General features: G+C 57.4%; 1 protein-coding gene across 1 annotated transcript in view; it reads right to left on the bottom strand.

The window, feature by feature from the left end:
* The window catches only part of LOC103597136 (tumor suppressor candidate 5 homolog), a 21,217-nt gene that overhangs the window by 1,831 nt on the left and 3,150 nt on the right, over positions 1-16,236 (bottom strand). Inside the window, exons 2-3 of the mRNA XM_008580934.1 lie at positions 5,615-5,747; positions 2,944-3,068 (exon numbers count right to left, since the gene is read on the bottom strand). Of these exons, the coding sequence (XP_008579156.1) occupies positions 2,944-3,068; positions 5,615-5,747 (258 nt within the window). The remainder of the gene's footprint in view (positions 1-2,943; positions 3,069-5,614; positions 5,748-16,236) is intronic.

Below are 16,236 nucleotides of genomic sequence, written 5' to 3'. Positions count from 1 at the left end.
GGGCCCCGGGGGGGGGGGGGGGCCAGCCCTCTGTGCACAGATGGAGACGGGAGCTGGGGGCTCTGGCCTGGACAGGTCATTACGCCCAATGGACATGCAGCCGAGCACTTGTCTGGTCTCAACCGATTGGCTCACCTTGGGGGTCAGTCTGAGTGGGAGCCCGAGTGGCACCTGGAGTCTGCCCGGCTCACCTCACTGGAGGCCACGTGTTCCGATTTGGTGAGGTGCAGAGAGGCTCAGGAGCTCCCCCAACGGGACTCAGCTGACAAGTGGCCAGGCAGGATTTGAACCCCGTTGCACTGGCTCCAGCTCCCACGTCCTGATCGGCTCTGCTCTGCCGCCTCTTGGGTCCTGGGACCCTCCCTCCCTCTCCTCTGCCCATCCCAGCCCGCCCCCTTCCCAGCCTCCTGCCCTCGGTGCTGGCCGCCCCACCGGGTGGCTCTGCCCCCACCCACCTCCCTCTGTGACCTGCCCTCCTCAGGCCCTTGCCACCTTCCACAGTAAAGCAACCCCTGCCTGCTTCACATTGCTTGCTGGAAAATGGGTCCCCCTGTCCCACCTCCACCCCCAAACAACTAACTCTCACCTTCCTCCCATGGGGCTCTTCCTTTCCTGACAGCAAAGCATGGTGGCAAGAAGCCAGTTCTGGGGTCAGACAGGCCTAGGGATCGGGTCAGTTCACTAACATTCAGTACCTTCTATGTGCCAGGCGTGTGACCTTGGATAAGTCCCTGGACCTCTCAGAGCCTCAGTTTACCAATCTGAACCCAGGGATAATGATGCTAGTAGCCCCCTAGGACCGCCGTGGATTTGTCAGTGTGTGTAAATGCCCAGCACATGCCAGGAGCCAGCAAGTGTGGGTTTCCTGCCCTCTTCTCGCCACGCCTGAGATCTATGCCTAAAGAACAACTGAGGGAAGATGGGACTGATGTCACCCACTTGTACAGCTGGAGAAACTGAGGCCCAGGGAAGACAAGTGACTTGCCCAGAGGAACGCCTCGAGCTGCCATGGGACCCCGATTTGCCCAGGCTCCCAGTGCCCAGTTCCCAGCCCGACCCTGGGGGCCAGCAGGCTGAGTGGACTCCTGCCCTGCCTGCGAAACCCCCTTGACCGCAGCAGCACAAACACCCAGGCCGGAGGTGAGCACGTGTGTTCAGCTTTATTTCTTTCCATGCTAAGAAATGCAGAGGAGTCACTGGTGCAGTGGTGAGGTGGAGGTGAGGGATCATTCTTGCTGCTCCCTGTGGGACATGGGGAGGGGCTGGGCCAATGCCCTGAGCCAGGAAACCACTGTGTTCGTGCAGCTGGTGGCCAGACCCAAGATGGAGCAGGGACACCAGGGCCACTGGGGATGCCAGCTGCCTGTGGGGCAGGGGCTGCAGGGACCCTCCTCACAGTCTTCTCTCATCCAGGATGGCTTTCCCTCCAGGGCCCCCAGCTTCCTCCTCCTCTCTGCTGAGAGGTGGGCCTCTGGGGGCCTCTGAGCTCTGTCCCTGTCACCACTAGAAAGCTCCTGAGCTGTTCTTGCCTGGATGGAGGAACGTTCCAGCTGTGCCCATTCCTGGGGTCATCTGCTGGTGCTTCACCTAAGCAGGGCCCTCGACTGTTCTGGGTGTGGAGTGTGAATGAGTGAGCGTGGTGTGTGTGTGTGTGTGTGAGTGAGTGTGTGTGAGTGTGTGTGTGTGTGTGTGAGTGAGTGTGTGTGTGCGAGTGTGTGTGTGTGTGAGTGAGTGTGAGTGAGTGTGTGTGTGTGTGTGTGTGTGTGTGAGTGTGTGTGTGAGTGTGTGTGTGTGAGTGTGTGTGTGTGTGCGCACGCGTAGGGAGTGCACGGGGTGCCTATCTGTGTGGTGTGACTGGGGGGGCGGGGGTGGGGAAGGTCTGGGCCTATGAGACCTCCGAGGGCACACGGAGGCTGCAGACTCCCGCCTTGGCATCATGTTCCCCACGTGACTACCCCTAAGCTGTCCGGTTCATTTCTCTCTTCTCCTTGAGTTGCTGAAGCTGGGGACCCCTGGGGCCTGCCAGGAGACCACCCACTCATGGCCTCTCCTCCCAGAGCCGATGACACAGACCTCATGTCTCCCCTGACCTGACCTGACCTCATGGTGACACAAATATTCTGGGCTCATACCTTTCCCCACCTGCCCCCCTGCCAACAAACAGGGGCATCTCTATTATGGCCTCAAGAATCCCATAAAGTGAACCCAACTGGTCCCTGCTTTAGGACTGGGAGAGGTTGGAGTTTATTCCCCAGGTGGGAGACTGACAGGAGCACCAGCCCCAGAGGGATCTGCCCAGCACCCCTGGGCCCTGAACTCCTGCCCTCCCAGTGGTCACATGGGCCCTGTCTGGAAGGCTCAGAGCCACAGCCGCGTGCAGGACCATAAGTCTCTCCTGCAGACAGAGCTACTAACCCACGGTGCCAAAGCCAGCTGGGCAAGCAGCAGCAGGAGAGGCCCCTGTAGGTAAAGCCTGTGTCAGGGAGAAGCCTGGGCAGAATCATGGGCCAAAAACCAGGGAGGAGGCCAAGGGCCCTGCTCAGCTCCTTTCTGGTGTCCCGTTAGATCCTAAGACACAGAGGCCATGGCATCCAGCCCCCTGCCTCCAGGCACAGGAGTGTATCCCCAAACCTACCACTCCCCCCATCCCCCGGTAGACTGGAGCCTTCAGCCAAGTCCTTCCCTCTGTCTTGGGACTCTCTAGACCCAAGAAACAACAAATCTTCATTAAAGCTCTCTGGCCCACTCCTTTACAGGCAGGACAAACACCCCTAACAGCCTGGGAGCCCATGGGATGGTCCCAAAGCCTCCTCCAGGGAAAGCCTCTGCTGTGTGTGGATGGCCAGAGGCACAGGGCCAAGCACAGAGCATCAGATGGGGCTGGGCTGGGCACCTGAAGCTGGGCACCACCCAAGCTGTTCTGCACGGGCCATGAACTTGTACCCAGACCTTCAAGGAGGCCATGGCAAGACGAGAGCTCAGGCCCTTGGCCTGGTTGAGTTCTAGGAGTTCTTGGTTGGTGCACAGGCCACAGCGCAGGTATGCAGCAGAAGGCAGGCTGCATTGTCCTGAAAGATGCACTGGGACCAGAGTCCTCAGCTGAAAAGTTTGGGAAGAGGTGTGCGGGTTGAGCTGTCCCCGTACCTGTCTTTACCCACATGCCTCTCGGTGCCTCCGCCTTGTGACAGGGGAGTGAAGTGTGGCTGTTGCCTCTTTCCAGGGCAGCTGCACACCCCGTGTGCCCTGGGGCCCCAGGACATTGCTGAGCGGCAGCTTCACCCCTGACCTCGGGCACCAGGCTGGGATCACAGCAGGCATGTGGCACAAAGCATGCAAGCAGTCTGGTTTCTCCCCTCAAGGAAAATGCAAAAGATAAAGTCCCACGTCTTTTCTCCTGGTGCCCAGACACGAAGGGACTGTGCTGCTTCTGTCCCCATCAGAGTTTGTCTTGTTCGTGGGGCTGGCTTTCTTCTCATCTGGCAGTTGACGCTGCTCGGTAGATCCCAGGAAATTGTGGGGATGAGAAACAAGCCAGAGCACTGGGGTCAAAATGCCAGCACGTGTCCATGAGATTAAACCACATTACTGACCAGTTTCACAGTAAATTTCATCTCCCTCCTTCCTTCCTTCCTCCAGATTGTCCCATCTGATGTGGACTTACAATGGGGTGACATAAGGGTTTCCCTCTGAGTTTGTGCTTTTGGACTTAGGGACAGGTGGGCACTTGGCAGTCACCACCCTGTCCCCCCGTGGTGTGTGGGATGTGTGGGTTCAGAGGGGTCCAGCTGGCCAGGGCCTGCCTCTGCTAGCACAGCTCCCTGGTTAGTTTTATTTCTTCTGAACTGTAAAGAAAAGGACAGTTACAACAGATCAGAACTCAGAACGGGGGGTCTTCAAGCCCTTGATTTGAGGATTTGGGTTTTTGTTTCCTAGTGGGACATGGTAACAGGGATAAGGTACAGGACTGGGGAACTCTGGTTTGAGGCTCTTGGTGAAGCTCCTGCCATTGAGAGGACTGCAGATTCGGTGATTGGTTCAGAGGTGGCCGTGTGACCCTAACTGGACCAATCAGAATCAGCCCTGGGACTTTTGCTGTAACTGTTGACAGAGAGGCACTTTTTTTCCCTGCTTAGTTACTGGACTGATTAAAACTTGTGCCACTATTAGGGCCACTATTAGAGTGTCTGGTTGTCATCTTGCCATCAGAAGGAGAGATCCTGCCTAGGAATGAAGCCAACACAGTGGAAAGCAGGACAAAAGAGTGAGACAGATTCCTGTCAACATCGTTCAAGCCCCTGGATACAGCCACTCTTTAGTGAACAATCTATGCTTGGACTTTTCAGTGAAAGCTAACAAATTCCCTTTGCCAGTTTGAGTTCAGTAGTTGTCCCTTGCCATCGGAAGAGTCCTGGCTAAAATGACAAGCAGCAGCAGGACGAAGGAGCCTGGAGGAGCATCATAAGATGACACTGAGGCTAATGTCCTGGACAGTGGGCTCCTGCCTCTCACGTTCCTGCGTGTCAATCAGACGCCTGCTAATGGAGGAAACCGAGGCTCAGACAGCTTACGGAACATCCTTCAGCTAACAGAGCCAGAAAGTGGGGGGCCTGGATTCTGAACCCAGGCAGGCTGGTTACAAACCTGAACACTCCCCTGTTCTAAGTGGCCAAGGTTGGCCATGGCCCCACAGCTCAATCCCAGGCTTTCTGCCCAAGTTGAGTGTTATACCCTCTAGACCAGTGCCTCCCAAACTCTAATGACAGGGCTGAGGATCTCATTCAGATGCAGATTCTGATTCAGTGGGCCTGGGGTGGGGCCTGAGATCCTGCATTTCTGACACTGTCCCAGGTGATCCCCTGCTGCGGGTCCATGGAGCAAATTGAGTGGCAGGTTTTTTGGTGGAAAAGCTTAGGTTGGTCACTGACATGGGCAGAGATGCTTGGGGGCCTCCCAGTGTGGGGGGGACAGCTCTGACCTGGACGGCCCCCAAACTCCCAAAGCTGCATGGGCTTCGTAAGCAGCTGAGAGTCACCTTTGAAGATGGTTCCCCTGCTTGGATGACTTCACTGGGCCACCTTTGGGTGCTCACAGAAGTGTCACTCCCTGGCTTCCTCCATATGCATTGTTGACTTCTGGTACCTCTTGGCTGTGTCAGCAGGGACACTTATGTATCAACCCACAGTTTACAAAGCTCAGTCACTTCTATTATCTTGGGTGATGCTCACAAAAGCCCCTATACTGGAGGCTTTTTCCTGCCACTTTATATATGAAAACACTGAGGCTCAGCCAGACAGGACACTGGCCCAGGTCCCAGGGCCACCAGAGCTGAGACTGGAACTTGTGGCCTCTAACTCCTAGGCCTGCGCATTTCCCACCCCCTTTTCTATTTATTCACTCTCCAGGCATAAGCCAAGTCAGAAAACTGATCCCCTCTCCACTGTCACTGCTAGGGACTGGGTCACTGTTCTGGAGTGAGAGGACAAGGCTATGGCCCCCACAGGCTCTTACCCCTTCTCCCACCCACCTCCCCTGCCCCAGGGGACTGAGCTACACCCTTGGGCAGTCCTCATGCCAAGCACCCTGGCTCCCTCTGCTTCATAGGGCCGAGCCTCACCTGTGAAGTTGACAGTCACAGCCACGATGATGATGACCGTCCCCATGATGATGAAGGTGATGCTGAGCAGCCGGGCCAGGCGGCCCAGCCTCCGGGCCCCATCCAGGTCCCCCTGTTGCACGCTGCTTCGGGACTGCAGAGAGAGGACAGCAGAGACCTCAGGAAGGCGGTTGTCAGCTGTGCAGGCCTCAGCAGCCCTGCGGGGGGCCTTGCCTGAGCCCCCAGACATACTCCATCCCCACTGCAGCCCACACTGCAGCAGCCCCTCTAGCACAGAGGCAGACAGATCTTCCTGGAGAAGTGGCCTGGGCCTCTTGTGGGGACCCTAACCAAGCCTGTCCCTCACTGGCTGGGGACAGCTAGACATAGAACCAAGCAATGCAGGGCTCTTCCTCTTAGGGTGATGACAGGGCAGAAGGGTAGTGGCAGGTGTTACAGTAGAGACTGAAGGCCTGAGAGGGTGGACCAGGTCCAGGCCACACTGAGCTGCCAGGAGCAGACAGGCCAGGCCCCTCCTGAGGCTCAATTCTGCAGCCACGCTGGGATCCAGAGGCAGCCCCTGTGGCTTTCTCTACAGCCTGACGCGCCTGCCTGCTTTCCGCTGTGAGCCCTCCTCTTGTCGTGAAAGAAAAAAAGGCCCTGTCCTCACTCCCTGTACTTTCCACCCAAGAACCATATCCTCGATCAAACAAGCCAGCTTCCCAGATCACACGAGAGAGGTGAGGCTCTTGGGGTTGCCCGGGGAGGCTGGGGCTGGGCTAGAGCCACGTGTGGCTTCACAGGGGCCCTGTCTTATGTATCCCTCCTTCTCAGGGAGCTCCGTTTCACTTAGACCTAGTTAATCAGGTGGATGAGGGTGGGGATGGACAGACTAAAGGTGGAGAGGATCCTGGGAGGGTCCTGGGGTGACTTGGTAGGAGGTGGGTCCAAGCATCTCCAAGGGTGGCTCCGTGATCCTGCCCGTGATGCCAGGCATCACCCTGCTGGCCAGGCTGGCCCCAAGACCTCCAGACTCCTCCAGCTCCGGGACTCCCGCTATTCCTCTTGGGCTTCCTGGACTTGCCCAGCCTCCCTAGGAACTGGCACAGGCAGGAGTCCACTAACAGTGTGACAGCCCTCAGGACCCCAGGCCAATCATTTGGTTATGTTATTTTCTGGTTGTTTGAGTCTCTTGATTCAGCATGGAAATGTAGTCAAGCACCTTGATGATGATGATTTATTGAGCCCTTACTTTGTGCCAGGCAGCTTGCAAAGCACCGCACCTAAATGACCTCATTTAGCCTCAGAGCCATCCTAGGAGCTTGGCAGCACTGCCCCACTTCCCTGATGAAGAAGCTGAGGTCAGAGAAGCGACCCTTCCTCCCTCTGTTCTCTTTATGCAGGTGCCCCCACCACCACCACCCTGGTCCTGTCCTCTTCAGCTCTCAGAATTCTAACCAACCCCCACCCCAACTCCAGGCTTCCATTCCAAGCTCCTTCCAGGACAGTGTGACATCAAACTCCATCTGCCCCTTGCCTTGTGCATCTCCTTCCACTTGCCCAAGCTCCAGTTATTGGCAACAGCCTGGTTTCCCCACTCTGGTCACAGCTCTTGTGCCATCCCACCCTGCTAACGTGTTTCCTCTCCTAGTCAATTCTGTCGCTACTCTCCTCTCTAGCTTCCGTGCCACTTTTCACCCAAGCCACGGCACCAGCCTCCTGAAGATGCCCCCGGCTCCAAGCTCTGTTCTTCCTCGTTCTGTTCCCCAGCCACCATTGCACACCCCAGATATTTACACCAGGCACTGTGCTGGGCCCCAAGATGCAGCAGTGTGCAGGAGAGTCCCCCTTCCTAAGCTCGTGGAACCTGCCCCCTGCTGGCCTCCTTGGCGATCACACAAGTACAGGCAAAATCACAACTGCGGGTAGCGTTATTACAAAGGAGAGGTACATGGTGTGATGAGAGCTGATCAAAGGAGAGAGCCAGGGAAGACTTCCTGGAGGAAGGACGTTTGAGTTGAGATGCGAAGGATGAGAAAGAATTAAATTGATTTTTGGGCTGGCCCGGTGGCGCACTCGGTAGAGTGCGGCGCTTGGGAGTGCAGCGGTGCTCCCGCCGAGGGTTCAGATCCCATATAGAGACCGGTCCGCTCACTGGTTGAGCGCGGTGCGGGCGCGACACCGAGGGTTGCGATCCCGTTACCAGTCACGAAAAAAGACAAAAAGGAAAAAAAAAAGAATTGATTTTTTTTTCAAAAGGAAGAAGAGTGTTCCAGGCAGTGAGAACACCCCGTGCAAAGGCCCTGGTGCCACGTGCACTGGCAGATATGTACATGTTCAAAGAGTAGCTGCTGAGTGCGGGAAGCAGGAGGGACCGGGCGGAGGCCAGCGCAGCTGGAGCGGATACAGCAGTGACGAGGAGGCCAGAGAGGTGGGCAGGGCTGGCCACGGGCTCTACCAGCACCGGGAGGAGGTTGGTCTTTATCCCAGAAACAGCGGGAGCCAGTGAAGGATGCATGGCGGGGGGCGGGGAACGACACGCTTGGATGGAGGCTTCTGAAAGACCTGTCTGGCTGTGGTGTGGGATCTCAGGGGAGGTGAGTTCTCAAGATGATGGTGGCTGAAGCCTTCACTCCTGCTCAGCACCTTCCATGGCTCCCCGTCTGCAGAACAAAGTCCAAGCTCAGGCTAGCTTTGCCTTTCCTGGTCTTGTCCTCTACTGCTCCCTCCCACAACCTCCGGGCCGGCCCCTCGGGGCTGCTCCAGGGGTGAGCACAGGACCTCCACATGCCTTTGCTCTTGCTACTGCTCCTGCCCCGCAGCACCGCGGGGCCGGGTCCTCTCCATCCTGCCAGGGGTGGCGCCAGTGCCACCTCCTCTGTGAAGCCCACAAGGTTCCCCCACCTCTGCTGGAGTCAAACCCTAGCACTGTTTGAATTTTACCTCGTGCCAGGAACTCTGCCACTGCTGGCCGTCCATTAGAGCCTTTCATCCCCTAACACTCCTGGGAGGCAGGGATTGTTACTAGTTCATGTTACAGATGAAGAGACGGAGCCAGCGAGGAAGAGCTCTGTGCTGCAGGGCAAGAGAAGCCACTGGAGAGGTGGAGAAAGGCCAGAGCAAGAAGGGCCCCAACTGTCCTACAGCGGAGTCTGATCTTGTCCTGTAGGCAGCAGGAGCCAGCGAAGGACTTTAAGTGGGGACACAAGCAGACCTGACTTCAGTAATGATCTCTCTGACTACAGCGCACAGTGTGGGTTAGAGAGGCGGGGGCCTGGGAGCAGATTTAAAGACGCGAACTAAGCAGGGAACTGGAAAGAGCTCAGATTTCATAAGTCGTGGGGAGGGAGTCCACAGGTTTTGGTGAGATCAAATGGAGTGTGGGAGAGGGGCGTGACTGGGGTGGTTCCCCGGTTTCTGGCCTGGGCAATGGATGAGTGAGGTGCCTTCCTAGAGATGGGCAGGGAGGAGGGCCTGTTCCGTGTTGGGCTTGTTCAGGCGGGACCGGGAGCCCTGACTGTGCAGACGCAGTCGGACAAGCAGGTGCAGAGCTCGGGTCCCCAGCATCAGGTGGAACGGAAGCTCGGCAGCGGGTGAGGTCGTCCAGGGAGCACGCGGACGGGAAGGCAAAGCCCGCAGACAGACTGTGGGGACACTGGCTAATAAAGGGGTGCTGAGGAAGAGCAACCTGCGAGGGAAACTGAGGACAGGCAAGAGCGTGGGAGAGGATGGCCCCCGGGAGATCCAAGATGGAAAGTCTCACGAAGGAGGGAGTGGCTGGGGCGCCACCTCATGCACGGAGCAGGACGAGGACTAAGCCAAGATGAGGAGAGGGCGTGGGTGTCCTTGACAGGAGAGTTTCAGAGGAGTCACAGGGCGACACCAGAATGGAGCAGTACTAGGAACGAGCGGGGGTGAGGAAGTTTCGAGAGCAAGTGGAGGCTGTGCTTACAAGTTTAGCTGTGGCCGGGGGGGAAGTGATGGCAGAGTAGCTACAACCAGGTGAGACAAACGGGATTTCTTTAGGATGGGAGAGGAAATGCTCTAGCAAAGAGGGAGAGGGTGATAGGACCAGGGAGTGGTCGGTGACACGATGTCCCAGAGCAGCAGAGAGGAGCTGAGGTCTGGACTTGAGCCCAGGGATGAACTGTGGGCAGGGGAGGAGGGCACTCCTGTCCTTGGAGATGACGGGTGCAGGTGCAGGTGCAGGTGGGCTCACACCTCGACAGGTCTGTCGGTGGGTCTGGGCAGGAAGTCGCAAGTGTTCATGCCTCCAGACCTCAGGGTCAGCCAGTGAGAGGAAAGAGAAGGTGGGTCTGGCGTGAGGAGGGGGCATGGGTGAGGCTGGGGCTATAGCCAAGCCTGAGACTCACAAGCCCACCTGGACATGGTAGGGACCCAGACAGGAGCAGGTGTAGCCTCCAGCTCCCTGGCAGAGCAGTCTGGTTAAGGGCACAGGTTCTGCAGCCAGACCACCTGGATGCCTGTCCCAGCTCCACCGTGCACCAGCTGTGCGACCCTGGGCAAGTGGTTTGCCTTTTCCATGCTTCAGTGTCCTCATCTGTAACATCAGGATAAAACCAGTACCTACTTCATTGGGTTGTTGTGGGGATTAAATGAAATAATACAAGCAGGGGTCTTAGTGCAGTGCCTGGCAGTAGCATGTCCTCAATTGGTACTGGAATGCTGCCATGTTTTTGTTGTTATTGGGAGACTCCCTTCCCTCCATGGAGTCCGAGAAGGAAAAAGAACCACAACGCATCTACCCAGGCAGAGGAGGAGGCTGTGGTCTGGGAGGGAAGCCTGTGAGGACGGTCCTGGTGGAATTGCCGACAGCACCCCTGTCCCTCTCGGAAACGTCTCACTTAGCGTGTTATGCTGTGTCCACACTGTGTGCAGGAGCCTACCTCTCCTCCCTGTTCTCTCTCCTTCCTCGTGCTCTCCCGTCCACTCCATGTGACTGTGATGGCAGGTAAATGGAGGCTGCGCAAGGCTCCCCCCATGTCTCCCCTGGACTGTGGTGCTTCTTCCACCCTCGTCTCTAACCCGGACTCAGCGACGGGCAGGGCTTCTCGCTGTGGCACGAATTGCCGGCTGCTCCCTACAGTTCCCATTTCCAAGACAGAATCTTAGCATGCCCCCTCCTGGGCTCCTCTCTGTTTCCCCCGATTAGGTCTCCATTTCTGACCATCTCACCTCTCTACCGTGCCTCACGTCTGTCCCCTCCTCTCCAGTCCCACTCCACCACCCTGGCCCTCTCCCTCAATTTGTCTCATCTGGAGATTTCATCGGCCTCCTCCTCACTGGTCTTCCAAACTTACCCCTCCAGCCTCTCCTCAATACCACAGCCAAGGGGAGGTCTTGAAAATCCAAGCCTGGCCACACGACTCCCATGATAGGGATGCACTTTCATGCCCCCGGGCCTGGGCATGAACTGTTCTCCCTGCTGGAACTCCCTCCCTCCTCACCCTTCAAGAGTCACCTTCAGTAAAACCTTCCTGGGTTCCTATTAGTCACCCCCCCATCCCCACCCGGGCTCCTGTGGCATCTTGTACCACTCCCTTTTCCTCTCTTACTGCCTTGGGTCATTGTTTCTTGTGGCCCTGTCACTCTCCTTCTCTAGACTGTAAGCTCCTTGAGGGCAGGGACCATGCAGCTTCCGTCTTGGCATCCCTCACATCTAGCCTCGGGCCAGGCCCCAGTAGGTTCTCAGTAAATGTGTGAGGAAGAAAACAATACAAGGAAGACAGAAAGAATGAGAGGAGATCTGCTTTCTAACCACCAAACTTAGCCAGTGGAATGTGCAAAGTTAATAGAAGATTCGTGAAAGAAATGAGGGCAGTAGGTCCCACTGGAAAGATGCCTGGCATCTGGGATTTGGTCCCACCCACTAACTCCTGCCACCTCCAGCTGCCTGCATGGCCCAGGTCACTGAACTCAGGACTTCAATGAATGGGCAGCATTGGGAGAAGAGGGGACAACATACAGAAAGGCTTCAGGGATGTCTAAGAAGTTCGGCTTTAGAAATTCTGGGGCTGCCTTGAGCTGTTGCCAGGGGACTCCTCGGCTGTGAGCATGACATGCAGGGGGAGAGGAGCAGGGTTTGAGATGAGTCCCACCCCTACTTTCCTGAGAAGTAGCTGGGCCTTGGGCAACGGTTCAGGACCACGGAGAGAGGCACACGTGCGCTTGCTTGAGTAGGAGAGAGGTGGGGAGGGAAGGGGAGAGAGCAAGGTCATTTTTTTTTCCTTTTTGTCTTTTTTACTGACTGGTAACGGGATCGCAACCCTCGGTGTTGCGCCCGCACCGCGCTCAGCCAGTGAGCGGGAACCGGTCTCCACATGGGATCTGACCCCTCGGCGGGAGCGCCGCCGCACTCCCAAGCGGCGCACTCTCCAGTGCGCCACCGGGCCGGCCCCGGGAAGGTCATTTTTTCGGTCATGCTAAGTCCAGTCTTTCCTTTATCCAAAGAGCTCTCAGTCCACGTATGTCAGTCACACGTGTTCCTGGGAGCCTGAGAGACACCGTTGAAGAAGATGCATTGGGACCGGCCAGATGGAACAGGGCAGATCTGACTGCGGCGGCTTTGTTGTGTCAGGCACTTTTTACACACTATCCAATGTAAACCTCACAACCATCCTGTACGACTTAGTTTTCTGATCTGTAAAGTGGAGGGAAATAGCTGCCTCTGAGAGCAGACTTCTACTTGTGGCCGGCTGCCCTGCGACGCCTGCTTGGCACGGAGGACCACGATTCAGAGGTGAGAGGCGCAGTCCTCTTGTCCCGCAGCAGCAGCCTAGAGTGAAAAGAGCACAGGCTTGGGAGCCCCCTCCTGGCGTTGAACCCTGGCCTTGCCTCTTGCCAGCCGTGTGGCCTCAGGCAAAATATTGAACCTCTCTAAGCCCCGTGCCCTCACCTGCAGAGTGAGGATGTTGTACCTAACTCACAGGGCTGCTGTCAAGATGAAGTCCCCGACCCTTAGCTGGTGCTCATTTCTGGAATCTCCCCAATGAAGAATCAAGCCCCTGACCCCAGGGATGGAAGGAGACCCTTCCTCTTTTGCTATGAGTGAGTTACCTCCTGCTCCCCCATCCTGCTCAGGAGCATCACCTTCCCATATACACAATGGCTCAAGGTGAAGGCACAGTAATAACCGCAGACGCAGTTGTAATGACTGTGGGTTCATAGGTCATTTGTGATTGCAGTGGCTGGGGGAGTGGCGAGGGAGAAAGTGAGGTCAGGTGAGTAGATCAGTGAGGAAAGACGTTGGGAAGCGTCTGAGGGGTGGGGAGGAGGGAGGAAAGCAGGGCTGGGCAGGGTGCTGGGCAGAGTAGCCGGAGGCTGAAACCAGCCAGGGAAGGTGGCAACGAGACGCCTCAGGAAAGAGCTGCCTCTGCCAGCCAGGCCCCGGCCAAGCCGGCAGGTCCGAGGAGAACCGAAAAGCTGTTCAGGGCCGATCAGATCAGCTATTAGTCCTTCCATGGAGATGAACAGCTCTGGCAGGTCAAGGCAGAGGTGTGCTCCTCCACGCCCCCTCGCCCCTCTCTCAGCTCCAGTGCCATTGTTTCTGGAATGCTCTGACTACAGGTTAACCCTTCTGTTGCTGGAGAGCAGGAAGGTATGGTAGGGTCCTGGGGTGGGGGCTGGCAGGGCAGCTGCAGTGGTGGTGGGAGGGACTGGGAGTGCTGAGGGGCCTGAGACAGCCGCTCTTTACCATCCGACTCAGGAGTCGTCATTATTCTAAGCCGTGTGTCTGTGCACCAGTGGCCGTCAGCCCGGCTGGGGCTCGCAGGCCTGCTGAGTGAGCGCGCGAGCGCATCATTGAGTGGAAGGGTGGCGAGATGTGCCACCCCACGCACGCACGACAGGTAAATAGTCAGCTGACAAAAAATGCCTAAGGAAGAAAGTGTTGAAGCCACTCTAGATCTGTGTGGTGCTTCCCATGTCGTAGGAACGACCCAGGGAGAAGGGGCTGCGCAGAGAGGTCCACCAAAGCTGCAGACAGGGCTGCCACCCCCCGCTGCTGTCTGAGGGCGAGACTCCATCACCCCCACACCGGCTGAAGTCAGACTTGTCCGTTTACTGGGGATTTGCCCTTTCCTCTGACGTTGCAAAGTTCACTTAGCATTAGTAATAGCAGAAACCACTTGCATTTGTTAAGTGTTTACTACACGTCGGGCTCTGCTAGGTGCTTTCACACCCGGTAGCTCATCTAATCCTCCCGACAGCCCTACGAGGTCGATGGTTTCATGATGTCTGTTTTATAGATGAGAAACCGAGGCCAAGGAAGGAGTCACTCAACCAAGTGATGTGGACACGGTCACGTGGCTCCTGAGGTCCCACACCCAGGTCTGTCTGAGGCCTTTTTGGTCTCTGTCGCTAACCGAAGGCCCCGCCTGGGGTCCGGCTTTCCTCACTGGCAGGAGACCTCGCTGGCATGGAGGAATGTGGCCATTTCTCAGCCTGACCTGGAAATAAAATCTTCTACCCTAGAGGCTCACAGGAGGCTGAGGCACTGAGCAGAGCTAGGTCTGGGCACCTGCAGTGGCAGCTCCTCAAGTAGGGCCCCTGGTCCACCAGCCTGCTCACGGCAGGCCCTGTCACAGCCACAGTGGGAGGGACGCTGCTGGTCCCCTCGTCGTCTACTGACAGAGCGAGTACGGTGGGAGGAGAGTTCAGTGAGCGGGTGGGGAGTGGGTGAGAGGGAAGGAAGTAGAATTCTTCCCTCCCTGTCCAAATGCCTGAAAAGTTTGGCTTTCCTGGGAGGGACACACCATCGTAGCCCCGAGAGCACCTGCAGGGTGGAGCCATGGAGAGAACAGCAGGTCCAGTGTCCCGCTGATGTGCCTCTCACCAGCCGTGTGGCCATGGGCAAGGCGCTGCTCTGCATGGCCCGGTGGCCTCGTCTGCTCAGCAGGAACAATTCACCCGACTCATGTGGGAGCGTGCTCTGCAGACGGTAACAGGCTCTAGAGGGGCTGTCGGGGCTGTGGGCCTCCTTCCATCCTTGGGGTGAAGGGTTTGATCCTTCTTTTGGTAACCAGTGGGGGGACATCTGATGAGGAGTCCTGAAGCCCATCTCAGGACCTGGAGACAGCAGCCCTGGAGACTTTCTCTCTCGCACAGGTTCTTCTCGCCTGTGCTGCTGTTGGGCAGGACTTAGTGTGGCAGCCCCGGGTGAACAACTGACCCCTCCCTCCCCAGGTGTGGGCGTGTCCTGTGAACTAGACTGGCTTCCTGACCAAGGCGACAACTGCGGTGCACCCAGTAGCGCTCCCTACCTGTCACCGCCTGCTTCCCAAGGAGGCAGTCTAGTGCAGTGGGTAGGGACAGGGGCTCTCGCTCCAGGCAGCCAGCCCGGGCTCCGGTCCTGGCTGGATCCCCATTTACTAGCAGGTTATTTCCCGCCTCTGCGCTTCAGTTCTGTCATCTGCAAGATGAGAATAACAACACTAGACCTCACAGGGGCATCGCCAGAACTAACTGAGACGACACAGGTAAGGGGTGTGGACCTGTGCCAGCGTTTGGTAAGCGCTCGGTGGATGTCGGTAATACTATCCCTCAACGCTGGGCCCCCCACTTTCCTTCTGCCTGGCTCCTGAGGCTTCCCTTTAGAAATTCATTTCCACAACCGCACTTCCCCCCTGGCCCTCACGCCCCGGCCCCAGCTCCTCCTCTGAGATCTCAACCCCCGGCATCTCTCACCCCCTTGTGCTCACGGCACCTGCCCTTTGACTTCTCTGTGCCCAGCCTGTGACCCCTCCCTGTCCTCCAAGGCTGTCACCGTCTTCCCAGCCTCGCTCCCTCCCAGCCCAGCCCGACCTGTCAGCGTCACCTCAGCCACACTTGCCAGCACTCCTGTGCCAGCTGGTCCTGCCCTCATGGCAACTGTGCCATCCCCAGCCTTGGGCTGGCCCAATACCCATGTCTGTGACCCTGCACCATGCAGGCCGAGAACAACCCGGATCCATGGTCTCCAGCCTCGGCAGAGCCCTCGGGGCATTGACCTGTCTCTGGTCACCTCCCCTCCCCTCTACCACCAGGCCCCTATCTCAGCAAACGACTTCACCACATCCCTGGTGGCATGGCAGCTGTGCCACGTGACCAGGCCCCTTTCCTCTGAGTATTTCCATCTGCCTCTGCCCTCGCGGCCTGTCCTCAGGGCTCCCTTAGAGGGGTCCTTCTTCCTGGGCTCTGGATCCCATCTCTCTACTTCTTCAGGGACTTCGCCCCATCAGTCACCCTCTCCCTTTTGCCTAGGCCTCTCAGTCACTAGAGTCACCAGGGATCTGAGAATGGCCAATCAGTGGCCTGTCCCATCCTGCTGAAGCATCTGGCCCCTCCTCAGCATCTGGCCCCTCTGTCCCTCAGACTCGCCCCTGCCTGGTGTCTCTTCCCCTTTTCTAGTTTCCTCCCACCTCCTGGAATCGCCTTTTCTTTTTGTTTTTTGTCCTTTTTTTGTGACCGGTAAGGGGATCGCAACCCTTGGCTTGGTGTCGCCCGCACCGTGCTCAGCCAGTGAGCGCACCGGTCATCCCTATATAGGATCCAAACCCGCAGCGGGAGCGTCGCTGCACTCCCAGCGCTGCACTCTCCCGAGTGCGCCACGGGGTCGGCCCTGGAATCGCCTTTTCAAAACCGCT

The sequence above is a fragment of the Galeopterus variegatus genome, unplaced genomic scaffold (genome assembly GCF_000696425.1).
Source record: "Galeopterus variegatus unplaced genomic scaffold, G_variegatus-3.0.2 Scaffold2207, whole genome shotgun sequence".
Taxonomy (NCBI): Eukaryota; Metazoa; Chordata; class Mammalia; order Dermoptera; family Cynocephalidae; genus Galeopterus; species Galeopterus variegatus.
This window is presented reverse-complemented; position numbering and strand designations above follow the sequence as displayed.